This window comes from Mobula birostris, unplaced genomic scaffold (genome assembly GCF_030028105.1).
Source record: "Mobula birostris isolate sMobBir1 unplaced genomic scaffold, sMobBir1.hap1 scaffold_2983, whole genome shotgun sequence".
Lineage (NCBI taxonomy): Eukaryota > Metazoa > Chordata > Chondrichthyes > Myliobatiformes > Myliobatidae > Mobula > Mobula birostris.
The window spans coordinates 8,037-22,493 of record NW_027276043.1 but is presented as its reverse complement, the minus strand read 5'-3'; the positions used below and the strand labels follow the sequence as shown (position 1 = coordinate 22,493).

General features: G+C 55.2%; 1 protein-coding gene across 1 annotated transcript; it reads left to right on the top strand.

The window, feature by feature from the left end:
• Positions 1-11,233: 11,233 nt before the first annotated feature.
• On the top strand, positions 11,234-14,237 carry LOC140192885 (chondroitin sulfate glucuronyltransferase-like; the record flags this gene model as incomplete). Its single annotated transcript, XM_072250394.1, has 2 exons — positions 11,234-11,798; positions 14,189-14,237. Coding segments are annotated over 2 exons (614 nt in total), but the record flags the coding sequence as incomplete, so codon positions are not given.
• Between the last annotated feature and the right edge of the window lie 220 nt (positions 14,238-14,457).

Below are 14,457 nucleotides of genomic sequence, written 5' to 3'. Positions count from 1 at the left end.
CACTGGGGTGCGGTACCGGTGGGGACGGATCTGTCTCTATATAACAGTGGGGGTCGGTACCGGTGGGGACGGATCTGTCAGTGTATAACACTGGGGTACGGTACCGGTGGGGACGGATCTGTCCCCATATAACACTGGGGTATGGTACCGTCGGGGAGGGATCTGTCAGTTTCTAACTCTGGGGTACGGTACCGTTGGGGACGGATCTGTCAGTATATAACGCTGGGGTACGGTACCGGTGCGGACTGATCTATAATGTACAAAACTCGGGTACGGTACCGGCGGGGAGGGATCTGTCAGTATATATCGCTGGGGTACGGTACCGATGGGGACGGATCTGTCAGTATATAGTACTGGGGTAGAGTAACGGTGGGGACAGATTTGTCACTGTATAACACTGGGGTACGGTACCGGTGGGGACGGATCTGTCAGTATATATCGCTGGGGTACGTTACCGGTGGGGAGGGATCTGTCAGTGTATAACACTGGGGTGTGGTACCGGTGGGGATGGATCTCTTACTATATAATACCGTGGTACGGTACCGGTGGGGACGGTTCTGTCACTGCATAACACTGGGGTACGGTACCGGCGGGGATGGATCTGTCAGTATATAACACTGGGGTATGGTACCGGTGGGGACGGATCTGTCACTGCATAACACTGGGGTACGGTACCGGCGGGGATGGATCTGTCAGTATATAACACTGGGGTATGGTACCGGTGGGGAGGGATATGTCAGTATATAACACTGGGGTACGGTACCGGTGGGGACGGATCTGTCAGTATATAACACTGGGGTACGGTACCGGTGGGAAGGGATATGTCAGTATATATCACTGGGGTATGGTACCGGTGGGGAGGGATATGTCAGTATATAACACTGGGGTACGGTACCGGTGGGGACGGATCTGTCAGTGTATAACACTGGGGTATGGTACCGGTGGGGACGGATCTGTCAGTATATAATACCGGGGTACGGTACCGGTGGGGATGGATCTGTCACTGTATAACACTGGGATGTGGTACCGGTGGGGACGGATATGTCAGTACATATCACTGGGGTACGGTACCGGTGGGGAGGGATCTGTCATTGTATAACACTGGGGTACGGTGCCGGTGGGGACGGATCTGTCACTGTATGACACTGGGGTGCGGTAAAGGTGGGGAGGGATCTGTCAGTATATATCACTGGGGTACGGTACCGGTGAGGATGGATCTGTCAGTACATATCACTGGGGTACGGTACCGGTGAGGATGGATCTGTCAGTATATAACACTGGGGTACGGTACCGGTGGGGATGGATCTGTCAGTACATATCACTGGGGTACGGTACTGGTGGGGACGGATCTGTCACTGTATGACACTGGGGTGCGGTACAGGTGGGGAGGGATCTGTCACTGTATAACACTGGGGTACGGTACCGGTGGGGACGGATCTGTCAGTGTATAACACTGGGATGTGGTACCGGTGGGGACGGATATGTCAGTACATATCACTGGGGTACGGTACCGGTTGGGAGGGATCTGTCACTGTATAACACTGGGGTACGGTACCGGTGGGGACGGATCTGTCAGTATATAACACTGGGGCACGGTACCGGTGGGGAGGGATCTGTCAGTATATATCACTGGGGTACGGTACCGGTGGGGACGGATCTGTCAGTGTATAAGACTGGGGTACGGTACCGGTGGGGAGGGATCTGTCAGTATATATCACCTGGGTACAGTACCGGTGGGGACGGATCCGTCAGTGTATAACACTGGGGCACGGTACCGGTGGGGACGGATCTGTCAGTATATATCACCGGGGTAAGGTACCGGTGGGGACGGATCTGTCAGTATATATCACTGGGGTATGCTACCGGTGGGGACGGATCTGTCAGTATATATCACTGGCGTATAGTACCGGTGGGGACGGATCTGTCAATATATAACACTGGGGTACGGTACCGGTGGGGACTGATCTGTCAGTATATAACACTTGGGGTACGGTACCAGTGGGGACTGATCTATAATGTATAAAACTGTGGTACGGTACCGGTGGGGAGAGATCTGTCAGTATATATCACTGGGGTACGGTACCGGTGGGGACGGATCTGTCAGTATATAACACTGGGGTACGGTACCGGTGGGGACGGATCTTTGAGTATATAACACTGTGGTACGGTACCGGTGGGGACGGATCTGTCACTGTTTAACACTGCGGTACGGTACCGGTGGGGACGGATCTGTCACTGTTTATCACTGTGGTGCGGTACCGGTGGGGACGGATCTGTCAGTATATATCACTGGGGTATGCTACCGGTGGGGACGGATCTGTCAGTATATATCACTGGCGTATAGTACCGGTGGGGACGGATCTGTCAATATATAACACTGGGGTACGGTACCGGTGGGGACTGATCTGTCAGTATATAACACTTGGTGTACGGTACCAGTGGGGACTGATCTATAATGTATAAAACTGTGGTACGGTACCGGTGGGGAGAGATCTGTCAGTATATATCACTGGGGTACGGTACCGGTGGGGACGGATCTGTCAGTATATAACACTGGGGTACAGTACCGGTGGGGACGGATCTTTGAGTATATAACACTGTGGTACGGTACCGGTGGGGACGGATCTGTCACTGTTTAACACTGCGGTACGGTACCGGTGGGGACGGATCTGTGAGTATATAACACTGGGGTACGGTACCGGTGTGGAGGGATCTGTCAGTGTATAACACTGGGGTACGGTACCGGTGGGGAAGGATTTGTCAGTATATAACACTGGGGTACGGTACCGGTGGGGAGGGATCTGTCAGTATATAACACAGGGGTACGGTACCGGTGGGGACGGATCTGTCAGTATATAACACTGGGGTACGGTACCGGTGGGGACGGATCTGTCAGTATATAACACTGGGGTACGGTACCGGTGGGGAGGGATCTGTCAGTGTATAACACTGGGGTACGGTACCGGTGGGGACGGATCTGTCAGTATATAACACAGGGGTACGGTACCGGTGTGGAGGGATCTGTCAGTGTATAACACTGGGGTACGGTACCGGTGGGGACGGATCTGTCAGTGTATAACACAGGGGACGGTGCCAGTGGGGAGGGATCTGTCAGTATATAACACAGGGGACGGTACCGGTGGGGACGGATCTGTCAGTATATAACACAGGGGACGGTACCGGTGGGGACGGATCTGTCAGTATATTACACAGGGGACGGTGCCAGTGGGGACAGGGCTGTTGCTGTGATTGTCGTAGTGGTACAGCCCCAGGTCCTACAGGCCAACTCGTTTCTGCTGACCAAAGCCTGCTCCATTTACCTGCAGTTGGTCCCCCTGTCCCCCACCCCTCCCTGTTATGTAACCCTCTAAGTGTGTTTAAATTGTACCTGCCAGAGCCATACACTCTCCAATGCATTGATAACGTGTCTCTCAGGCTGCCTTTAAATACCCCCGTCCCACCTTACACCTGTGCCCTACCAGTTTTTGGCACCCCTACCGCGGGTGATCATCGAACTTTTAATCCTGCCTGAGCCAGGACCTAAAGCCGCTGCAGTTTTCCCCCCGTGACCATGGTCTGCAGTCTACAGCAGGTCAATCTGTCTGGCTGTCCACTCGGCCTTGGCTGAACTGGACAGCGGCAGTAAACATCAGGGTGCTTTTCATAGATTAGAGCTCAGCCTTCATCGCCAACATCCCCTCAGTACAGATCAACATCGATTGAGATTAATTTATTTATCACACGTACATGGAATCAGTGAAACGTGTTGCTTGTGTTAACAACCAACACAACCTGAGGATGTGCTGGGGACAGCCCACACATTCCAGCTCCAACATGGCTTATTCAGCAGAACAACACCAGCAACAACTTAAGCAGCAAAACAACCCACTCTTTTGAACTCAATCCCTCGACCCTGAGAGTGTGTGATGGGCCAGTGTAGAGAGAACTTCAGTCTGTGTCTGACCCTGGGAGTGTGTGATGGGACGGTGTAGAGGGAGCTTCACTCTGTGTCTGACCCTGGGAGTGTGTGATGGGCCAGTGTAGAGAGAGCTTCACTCTGTGTCTGACCCTGGGAGTGTGTGATGGGACGGTGTAGAGGGAGCTTCACTCTGTGTCTGACCCTGGGAGTGTGTGATGGGCCAGTGTAGAGAGAGCTTCACTCTGTGTCTGACCCTGGGAGTGTGTGATGGGACGGTGTAGAGGGAGCTTCACTCTGTGTCTGACCCTTTTTTTTTTTTTTTTTTTTTTAACAAAATTCTTTATTACAAATGTCGGTGCTATACAATATTTACAAACCCAGTGAATAACACATTTACTACACTACAAACAGACAATACATGTTAAACCAATATATTGCCATCCTCGTCAATGATGGCATTTACACCCCGCGGAGCCCAACGGTCCCGGAACATCTCGACGGTCGCCGTGGACTGCGCGTATTCCTTTTCAATGTTCACCCGGGCTCGAACATACCCCCTAAACATAGCCAGGCAGTCCGCCCGGGGAGAACCTCCTGCCACCCTTTTCCAGGAGCCACGGATGGCAATTTTCGCCAGCCCCAGGAGCAAGTTGACAAGGACATCCTCATCCCTCTGTGCCCCCCTCCTTACTGGATGACCATATATGAATAGGGTGGGACTGAAATGCAACCAGAAGGCGAGAAGCAGCCCACGCAAATACGCGAAAAGGGGCTGCAGCCTCACACACTCCACGTACATATGGTACACGGTCTCCTCCAGCCCGCAGAAGTGACACGCGGCTGGGAGATCCGTGTACAAACTAAAGAACTTATTGCAGGGCACCGCTTTATGCAGCACCCTCCAGCCGAGATCCCCAAGGTGCATGGGAAGGACTCCCTTGTAGAGGGACTTCCACTGGGGACCCCCCTCACCTCCAGGTGGAAAGACCGACCGCCATGGCGTGTCGGGACGGTGGACAAATGCTAGGAAGTGGAGGGTGTGGAGCAGCAGCCCATAAAGGTACCTCCTGCCTGCATCCCTAAATGGGATTGTGGGTGTTGATGAAAGACGGCTCAAGTTGTGTGGATTCCTCTCTCGGGTAAGGCTGCGGGGCCTGGGCCCGACGAGCAGCTCAGCCCGAGTCGTTCCACACACCTGAGCCGCACTGACATCCGTTGAGACAGGGCAAGGGTCGGCCAGGACCCCGCCCTCTGCCAGAGGAGGGGATTCCCGGCCTGAGGCAACCATGTTCCAGACTCTCAGTAGGTCCTGATAGAAGCCGGGCAGCCTCTGCAAAGCAGCACGGCTGACGCCCGCCGGTGGTAGCTGCATATCTTCGGCAAGACAGCAGCCCCTCCGGAGGAAGAAAGTCGCCAACACGTGCCACCTGGGAGGGTGCTCGGCGTACAGGAATCTCTGCAGCGTCCTGAGGCGGAGAGCCGCCAGTCGTGTGCGTACACACACCAGCGACTGTCCGCCCTCTCCTTCTGGGAGACTCAGAACCGCTGCAGAGACCCAGTGCTTCCTGTTTCCCCAGAAGAAGTCCACTAGCTTCCTCTGCATTCTTGCGACAAAAGGGGCAGGGGGGGCCAAGGTGACCATCCGGTACCACAACATGGAGGCCACCAGCTGGTTTATGACCACCACCCTGCCTCGATAGGAAAGCACCCTGAGAAGGCCTGACCAGCGCCCTAGCCGGGCCATGACCTTTGTCTCCAGGTCCTGCCAGTTCGCCAGCCAGGTCTCCCCAGAAGGACTCAGGTAGACTCCCAGATAGAGAAGACGTCTGGTGCTCCACTCAAAAGCTCTCATCTCCTCCGGCAGGGAGTCCACCTGCCACTGGCCTACTAAGAGTCCGGAACATTTCGCCCAGTTGATCCTGGCGGAGGATGCCGCCGAGAAAACATCTTGGCACTCGCACATCCTCCGCAGGTCACAGGGGTCTGTCATCATGAGGAGTACGTCATCGGCGTAGGCCGAGAGGACGACCCCCATGTCCGGTTCGCGCAGAACCAGACCTGTCAGCCTTCGCCGAAGAAGGCCGAGGAATGGCTCGACACAGATCGCATAGAGTTGACCGGACATGGGGCACCCTTGACGCACTCCTCTTCGGAAGTGGATAGGTCCTGTCAATGATCCATTAATTTTAACTAGGCACTCTGCGGCAGAGTACAGGAGCCGAACTCGGGCCACAAAGTGTGGTCCGAGCCCAAAAGCCTGCAGGGTGCCCACCAGGAAACTGTGGTCCACCCGGTCAAAAGCCTTCTCCTGGTCAAGAGAAAGAAACGCTGCCGGGGTCCCAGTCTCCTGGAGTAGGTGGATCAGGTCCCGTACTAGGTGGACATTGTCCTGGATGGAGCGGCCCGGGACTGTATAAGATTGGTCAGGATGGACCACCTGTCCAATTACCGAACCCAGACGGTTGGCCATTGCCCGGGCGAAGATCTTGTAGTCCACGCACAAGAGGGAGACCGGCCGCCAGTTCTTTAGCAGGCGGAGGTCTCCCTTCTTGGGCAGTAGGACCACAACAGCTCTCCGCCATGAGAGGGGCATTTCTCCAGTGGCTAGGCTCTCCCCTAGGACAAGGCTGTAATCATCCCCCAGGACATCCCAAAAAGCCTGATAAAACTCAACACTCAGTCCATCCAAACCAGGGGACTTGCCCCTCCGGAGTTGCCGAAGGGCAGTGGACAGCTCCTCCCGAGTCAGGGGGGCATCCAGACGCACTGCGTCCTCTGGGCTGACCTTCGGCAAATCCTCCCAGACCTCATTACACGCCTCCGCATTTGACGGATCAGGCGAGAATAAGGACCGATAGAATGAACGGACCTCGTTGTTAATTCCATCAGGGTCCGTGATGGAGGAGCCATCGGCAGCCAGCAGCTCCACTAGCTGCTTTTGAACTCCCCGCCACCTTTCCAACGAGTAGAAGAAGGGTGAGCCACGGTCCAAATCCTGCAGCATTTGGATCCGTGACCTCACGTACGCACCTCGGGACTGCTGAAGCTGCAGGTTCCTTAGTGCGTCCTTCTTCTCCTGGTATTCCTGCCACAGCTGCTGGTCTCCAGCGGTCGGACCGAGGCGGGACTCCAGGTCAAGCAACGCTCTCTCAAGCCGCTCAACCTCAGAGCTCCGCCTCTTTGTCGACCCCCTAGTGTACTCCCAACATAAAAACCGGATGTGGGCTTTGCCCACATCCCACCATAGCCGTAGGGAGCAGAAATCTCTCCGCCTCTCCTTCCAGGAGACCCAGAAAGCTCGGAACGAATCCCGGAATCGGCTGTCCTCCAGCAGCCGGTTGTTAAAATGCCAGTACCCGGATCCCACCCGAGGGTGTAGTGGAATAAATTCCATCCACACAAGGTGATGATCCGAGCACGACACCGGCCGCATGGAGGACGCCGACACGCGGGAGACGTAGGCCCGAGAGATGTAAATGCGGTCTATCCTGGAACCTCCTTCTCTAGACCTTCTCGAGAAGGCGCTAGAGTTGGGGTGAAGATTCCGCCAGCTGTCCACCAAGTCAAAGGAGCCGACTAGCTCCTTTAACTTTTTTGCCGATGCTGGGTCGCGTTGGAGGCCCGAACGGTCCTCCGCCTCGAGGGTACAATTGAAATCTCCCCCGAGGATGACGCAATCCCCAGGATCGATGGAGCTCAGCAGGGTGGACAGCTGGCAGAATAGGCGCGTCTGCATCACACCGCGCCTGGGAGCATACACATTGATAAAATGCAATGGTACGCCATCCAGGCGCACAACCAGGTGGAGCAGACGGCCGGGCACAACGTCCTGGACTCTTTCAATTACTGGCTGGAAGGTCGGGGCCAACAGGATCGCCACCCCGCTAGAAATGGAGCTGAGGTGGCTCATGTAGACCCCGCCCCGCCACTCCAGGAGCCAAGCAGACTCGTCCCCAGGGATGGTATGGGTTTCCTGCAGGAAACTCACCGTATACCGCCCATCCCTGAGGGCTGAGAGATTGTTATGCCTGCGAAGAGGACCCCTGCTGCCGTTTACGTTGAGACTAGCTATGGTAAGCTTCATGGCGGGAGCACACTAGGTCTCAGCAGCTGTGCCCATTTCGGTGAGAGCGGAGGCGCCCTCCACCACACTGTCCGGAAAGAAAGCAAGGTTACTTTTTGCCTTCCGGGCTCGAGCGGTACCAGCGACACCCTGTGACCCACCATCCCCCGTAGGAGCGAGGCTGCTTCTCCCTCTAATGTCCCTTACTAGGTCATCTAGGAAGGATTTTAGTTGCCGTCTGTCGTTCCCCGCCACCGCATTCCTCTTTCCCTTTCCCTTTCGTCCGAGGATGACTCGCAGGGACCTCACCAGCCTCGGCATGCTGGGCCAGCGTAGCGAGGCTAGTTGAGGCCGGTGCTTGGCACCCTCAGAGGTAAGAATAAAATGCTTAATTTCCTCTACAGGTATCAATGGGGACTTCTCAGGAGGGGTGAGGATGTCCATTATTTCACTATCGAAAGAGTCCCCCTCCAACCCGTCACTGCAGACAGAATCCCCATCGGCCTCCCCGCATGTTCCAAAAGATGGCTGCGCTTGTGACCCATACCGCGCAGCGGGCACCTCGCTCTTACCTGCCCGCTCCACCGTCGCATCAGCCTCATCCACATTTGCGACAGTGGAGGGACAATCCCCAGGGACTCCCTGCAAGTCATTAATTGCTGGGGTCGACGTGCACAGAAAAACGCCCTCCCCAGGGGGCAGGCATAGAGGGGAACCCGGCACCTTTGGTCCAAGGGATTCACAAGCAGCCTGGTGCTGAGAATGAGAGCGCTTTGTCTCGTCTCCTCTTACATTATTCGGTACACTGGCCTCCAGAGAGGCGCTGACTTGTAGGTCCTGGGTGGAGGCCTCCAGGGCTGCCTCATTGGTGCAAACAGGGCTATCACAAGCTATTTGCACAACCACACCATCTTCCCCAGGACTGGTGGCTACATCTGGGGACTCAGGTTTAGAACCAACCCCTACCCGGATTCCCACCCCTTCCTGGGACTCCTCCGCATCTACATCCCCTGCCCTCTTGCGGGAACGTTCCCTTCTCCTCTTCACACCGGAGGAGCACACAGGTGCAGGCTTCACCGATGGGGCGGCGCTCTCTGTTTCCATCGCCCCGTCTGCTAGCGCACCTCCCCGAGCCCCACGCTCCACTTCAGGCGAAATGGGCGTGAGCTCTGCAGCCTCAAAGGCCCGCTTCTTACTGTGTTTGGATTTCCCCTTTGCCTTCTTACTCCGCACAGACTCCACCCCGTCCCCCACCCGAACCACAGGGAGAGGAGCAGGGACCGACCCAACCGTAGGAGTAGAGGTAGGGGTAGGGGCAGGGGCAGGGTGAGGGGCTGGGGCAGGATTACGGGCGGGGGCAGGGTCAGATGCAGGCGCAGATGCACGTGCAGGAGTAGGATCAGGGGCAGAGGTAGCTGGGGCACTGGTGCCCGAAATGGGCTCCCTCGGGTTCCGGCCGGCAGGACAGTCCCTCCGAAAGTGCCCCACCCCCCTGCACGCATGGCACCGCGGGCGCTCGGAGCTCCAGTACACCTGATAATCCACTCCCTCATGCCGGACAGTAAACCGGCCCTCAACATCGTCCTCCCTTTCCAGCTGCATGAATACCTGACGCCGGAAAGAGATTACGGTGCGGAGGGTGCGTCTCTTAAATTTGTGTCGGATGGCAGTGATCTCCGACCTTACTTGCCCTAAACGGGCCAGTGGGGGTAGCAAGTCCTCATTTGGAATGAAAGGCTTAACATGCCCAAGCACGATACGTTGCGTGGGGGCCGTCACCAGCTCCATAGGTAAAAAGATGCTGTCTACCGTGACTCCCCTGCTTAGGGCCCGGTGCACTAGCTCTTCATTCACCAGATAAAACACCGCCTTTCCAAACTCCTTCTCGGTGGCCAGAATACCACCTTTCCCAACAAGGTCCTCCATTGCCTCCGTACACTTTTCTAGTGTCATTCCAGGGCGCAAAATACATTGCACCCCACGTTCCACCTTCACCGACCGAAAAAGGGCGTTGTCCGAGGCCGGGGAGGCAGCCGCCCTTGCGTAACTCCCCGAAGGCCCGCGACTCCCTGGAGACCGGTCCGGCATGCTGGCGCTCTTTCCAGTCCGAGAATCCTACAGCGGTGCCGGTTAGAAGTCCTGGAACGAGTCGAATAACTGGCCGGGAAAGTTTGCAGTCGACAGTTCCTCGCTGGCTCGACGCCAGGAAAGGCTCCGTCGGACTTGCAGAGACCCAGGCCGGGAGAGGCCGAAACGTCCTTCCAGATGCTTCGGCACCAACACCGGACGAAAATCAGGAAAAACAATGGAGGAGGAACGTTACCCCGCTGTCAATGGGGGGGAACGACGGCGTTTGCCTCCGGTTTTGGAGCGAACCGGCTTCCTGGCGAGTTGCCAGCGGCCGCAGCTGGGAGCTATGCAGTTAGCAGCCGCCAACAAACCCAGCCCAAACCGGCAGTAAAACTGCACACCGAGTTTCTTCACCAGCGCCGTCACTCACTCGATTGTTCAAGAGACTTTTAGAGCCACCTCCAAAGTATTCCACGAACTTTATCCAGTAGTTTTGCCTCGATTTCTCCCAGCTCAGTCAGCACAGCTCCTCTCTGTGTCTGACCCTGGGAGTGTGTGATGGGATGGTGTAGAGAGAGCTTCACTCTGTGTCTGACCCTGGGAGTGTGTGATGGGACGGTGTAGAGGGAGCTTCACTCTGTGTCTGACCCTGGGAGTGTGTGATGGGCCAGTGTAGAGGGAACTTCACTCTGTCTGACCCTGGGAGTGTGTGATGGGATAGTGCAGAGGGAGCTTCACTCTGTGTCTGACCCTGGGAGTGTGTGATGGGACAGTATAGAGGGAACTTCACTCTGTCTGACCCTGGGAGTGTGTGATGGGACAGTGCAGAGGGAGCTTCACTCTGTGTCTGACCCTGGGAGTGTGTGATGGGATGGTGTAGAGGGAGCTTCACTCTGTGTCTGACCCTGGGAGTGTGTGATGGGACAGTGTAGAGGGAGCTTCACTCTGTGTCTGACCCTGGGAGTGTGTGATGGGACAGTATAGGGGGAACTTCATTCTGTGTCTGACCCTGGGAGTGTGTGATGGGATGGTGTAGAGGGACCTTCACTCACTCTGTCTGCCTCGTACTGCCCCAGTTCCAGGGGTGGGTGACCCAGTTCCAGGGGTGGGTGACCCAGTTCCAGGGGTGAGTGACCCTGTGCCCCAGTTCCAGGGGTGAGTGACCCTGTGTGTGTCCGCAGGTCCCGCTACATTAGCACAGAGTTGGGCATCCGGGAGCGTCTGTTTGTGGGTGTCCTCACGTCCAAGAACACGCTAAACAGCCTGGCAGTGGCCGTGAACCGGACGATGGGCAGCCACATGGACAAAGTGTTGTATTTCACCGGCACGAGAGGGAGGAAGGTCCCTCACGGGATGTACATCGTGACGCACGGGGACGAGCGGCCCATCTGGAACATGTACCAGACGGTGAAGTACGTTTTCCAGCACTACGCTGCCGACTACGACTGGTTCTTTTTCGTGCAGGACGACACGTACACAGAGCCGGACCGCGTGAAAGCCCTGGTCGAGCATCTGAGCATCGACGCAGACTTGTACATGGGCCGCCCTGAGGAATTCATTGGCGGCGACACGGAGGGCCGGTACTGCCTGGGCGGCTTCGGCTACCTGTTATCCCGTAGCCTGCTGGTCAAGCTGCAGCCTCACCTGGAGAGCTGCCGCAACGAGATCGTGAGCGGCCGGGCTGACGAGTGGCTGGGGCGCTGTGTCATTGACTACGTAGCGGTCAACTGTGTCAACGAGTACCAGGTAGGGAGGGGGTGAACTGTCAGGGGTGAAGTAGAGGGTCGGAGTTTAAACTGTAATGGGTTAGGCTGGGGTAGATGGTTGGGAGGGAGAGAGATGGGTGAAGTAGGGGGTAGGGCTTGTTAAGACCATAAGAGAAAGGAGCAGAAGTAGGCCATTCGGCCCATCGAGTCTGCTCCGCCATTTTATCATGAGCTGATCCATTCTCCTATTTAGTCCCACTCCCCCGCCTTCTCACCGTAACCTTTGATGCCCTGGCTGCTCAGATATCTATCAATCTCTGCCTTAAATACACCCAATGACTTGGCCTCCACTGCCGCCCGTGGCAACAAATTCCATAGGTTCACCACCCTCTGGCTAAAAAAATTTCTTCGCATTTCTGTTCTGAATGGCCGCCCTTCAATCCTTAAGTCAAACAGGAGGGGTTAGGCTGGGGTAGATGGTGGGGGGATGAGTGGTAAGGGATTGGGATTTAAACTGTAGGGAGGGGTTAGGCTGGGGTAGATGGTGGGATGAGTGGTAGGGGATCGGGATTTAAACTAGGGGAGGGGTTAGGCTGGGGTAGATGGTTTGGGAGAGATGGGTGAAGTAGGATATAGGGGTTTAAACTCTAGGGAGGGGTTAGGCTGGGGTAGGTGGTTGGGGAGATCAGTGGTAGGGGATTGGGATTTAAACTGTAGGAAGGGGTTAGGCTTGGGTAGATGGTTGGGAGAGATGTGTGGTAAGGGATTGGGGTTTAAATTATAAGGAGGGGTTAGGCTGGAGTAGATGGTTGGGGAGATGAGTGAAGTAGGATATAGGAGTTTAAATTGTAGGGAGGCATTAGGCTGGGGCAGATGGTTAGGGGAGATGGGAGGTAGGGGGTTGGGGTTTAAGCTGCAGGGAGGGGTTAGATGGTTGGGAGAGATGAGTGGTAAGGGATTGGGGTTTAAATTGTATGGAGGGTTTCGGCTGGGGTAGATGAGTGGTAGGGGATCGGGATTTAAACTGTAGGGAGGCGTTAGGCTGGGGTAGGTAGTTTGGGTGGGGGGGGAGATCATGAGTGGCCTGGGCACTTCTCCATCAACATCATGGCCGTCATCTGTGTGGGTGAGTGCGAGGTGGGCGAGGGGAGTGAAGTAAAGGGGCTGAGTGGGAGGTTGGGGTGGGGGTGAACTCTTGGGGTGAGTGCAAGGTAGGGGAGGGTGTGAGGGGTGTGACTGTGGGGGTAAGTACCGAGGGAGGGGCAGTTGGGGAGGTGGGGAGATGCTTTGGCAGTCGTTTCTGATTGGTTAATGGTGTGGTAACCTGGCCGATGGAACGGAGGCAGAGTTGAGGGGGCTGTTTGTTGCCGAGGAGGCTGAGCAACATGTAGATCTGGTCCTGTGCAATGAGACAGGTAAAATTAAAGACCTTGTCGTTAGGGTTCCCCTTGGAAAGGGATCGAAGTATAACTGAATTTCTCCTAGTATTGGATGATTTATTGTTGTCACATGTACTGTTGAAAACTTGTATACTGTTCATTCAAAGCAAGTCATTATGTACAGTGCATTGAAGTACAACAAGGTTAAACAATAACAGAATGAAGTTGCAGAGAAAGTTCTACAGTTATACATTAAGGTGCAGGAGCATGATGGGGTCGATTGTGAGGTCAAACTTCCACCTTGTACAAGGGAACCATTCAACAGTCTTGTACCAGTGGGCTACAAGGTGTCCTTGAGCCTGGTCCATACTCTCAGGCTTTAGCATCTACTGCCCAATGAGAGAGGGAGAAGAGAGAATGCCCATGTGGGTGGGTATTTGAGTTTGCTGGCAGCTTTATTGAGGCAGTGAGCAGTACAGACAGAGACGTGGAGGGGAGGCTGGTTTCTGTGATGTGTCCATAACTCTGCAGTTGCTTGTGGTCAGGTGCAGAGCAGTTGTCATACCAAGCTGTGATGCATCCAGACCAAATAGTGTTTTAGTAAGAATTGGTAAGGGCCAAATTTCATTAGCCTTCTGAGGAAGTTGTGGCTTTGGTGAGTTTTCATGGCTGTGACGTCGACGTGACTGGACCAGGAGAGGCTATTGGTGATGTTCGCTCCTGGGAACTTTCACACATCCTTCCCGTGTGCGCGTGTGTTTCCTCTGGGTGCTCCCTGTTTCTCCCCACATTCCAAAGGCGCACTGGTTAGCGGGGTAATTGATCATTGTAAACTGTCCTGTGGCTGGGCTCGGCTTAAATCGGTGGGTTGCTGGGCAACAGGCTCAGTGGGCCAGAAGGGCCTGTTCTGTACTGGAGCACTAAACAAAATAAATAATATAAAAGAAATGCGAAACTCTGGAACCGCTGACCTCAGCACCGTTGATGGAAACAGGAGCACGGGCACCACCCCTGTTCCCGAAGTCAATGACCAGCTCTTTTGCTTTGCCAGGGAAGGTTGTTGTCAGGAGGGGTCTGTGGCGGAAATGGCGAGCAGTGCAGTAGATGGAGAGGAACAGGGGCATTTTATATACTTGGGTTTCCAGAAGGCATTCGATAAGGTGCTGCAGGAAGGACTTACCCATAAGGTAAGGATGTGTGGAGTTGGTCAGCTAACCAGTAGAAGGTAGAGCATTGGGTTAAAAGGGTCTTCACGATTGGCAATCAGTGGTGCGCAGAGTACTGGGCTCACAACTGTTCACGCTATACATTAACAATTTG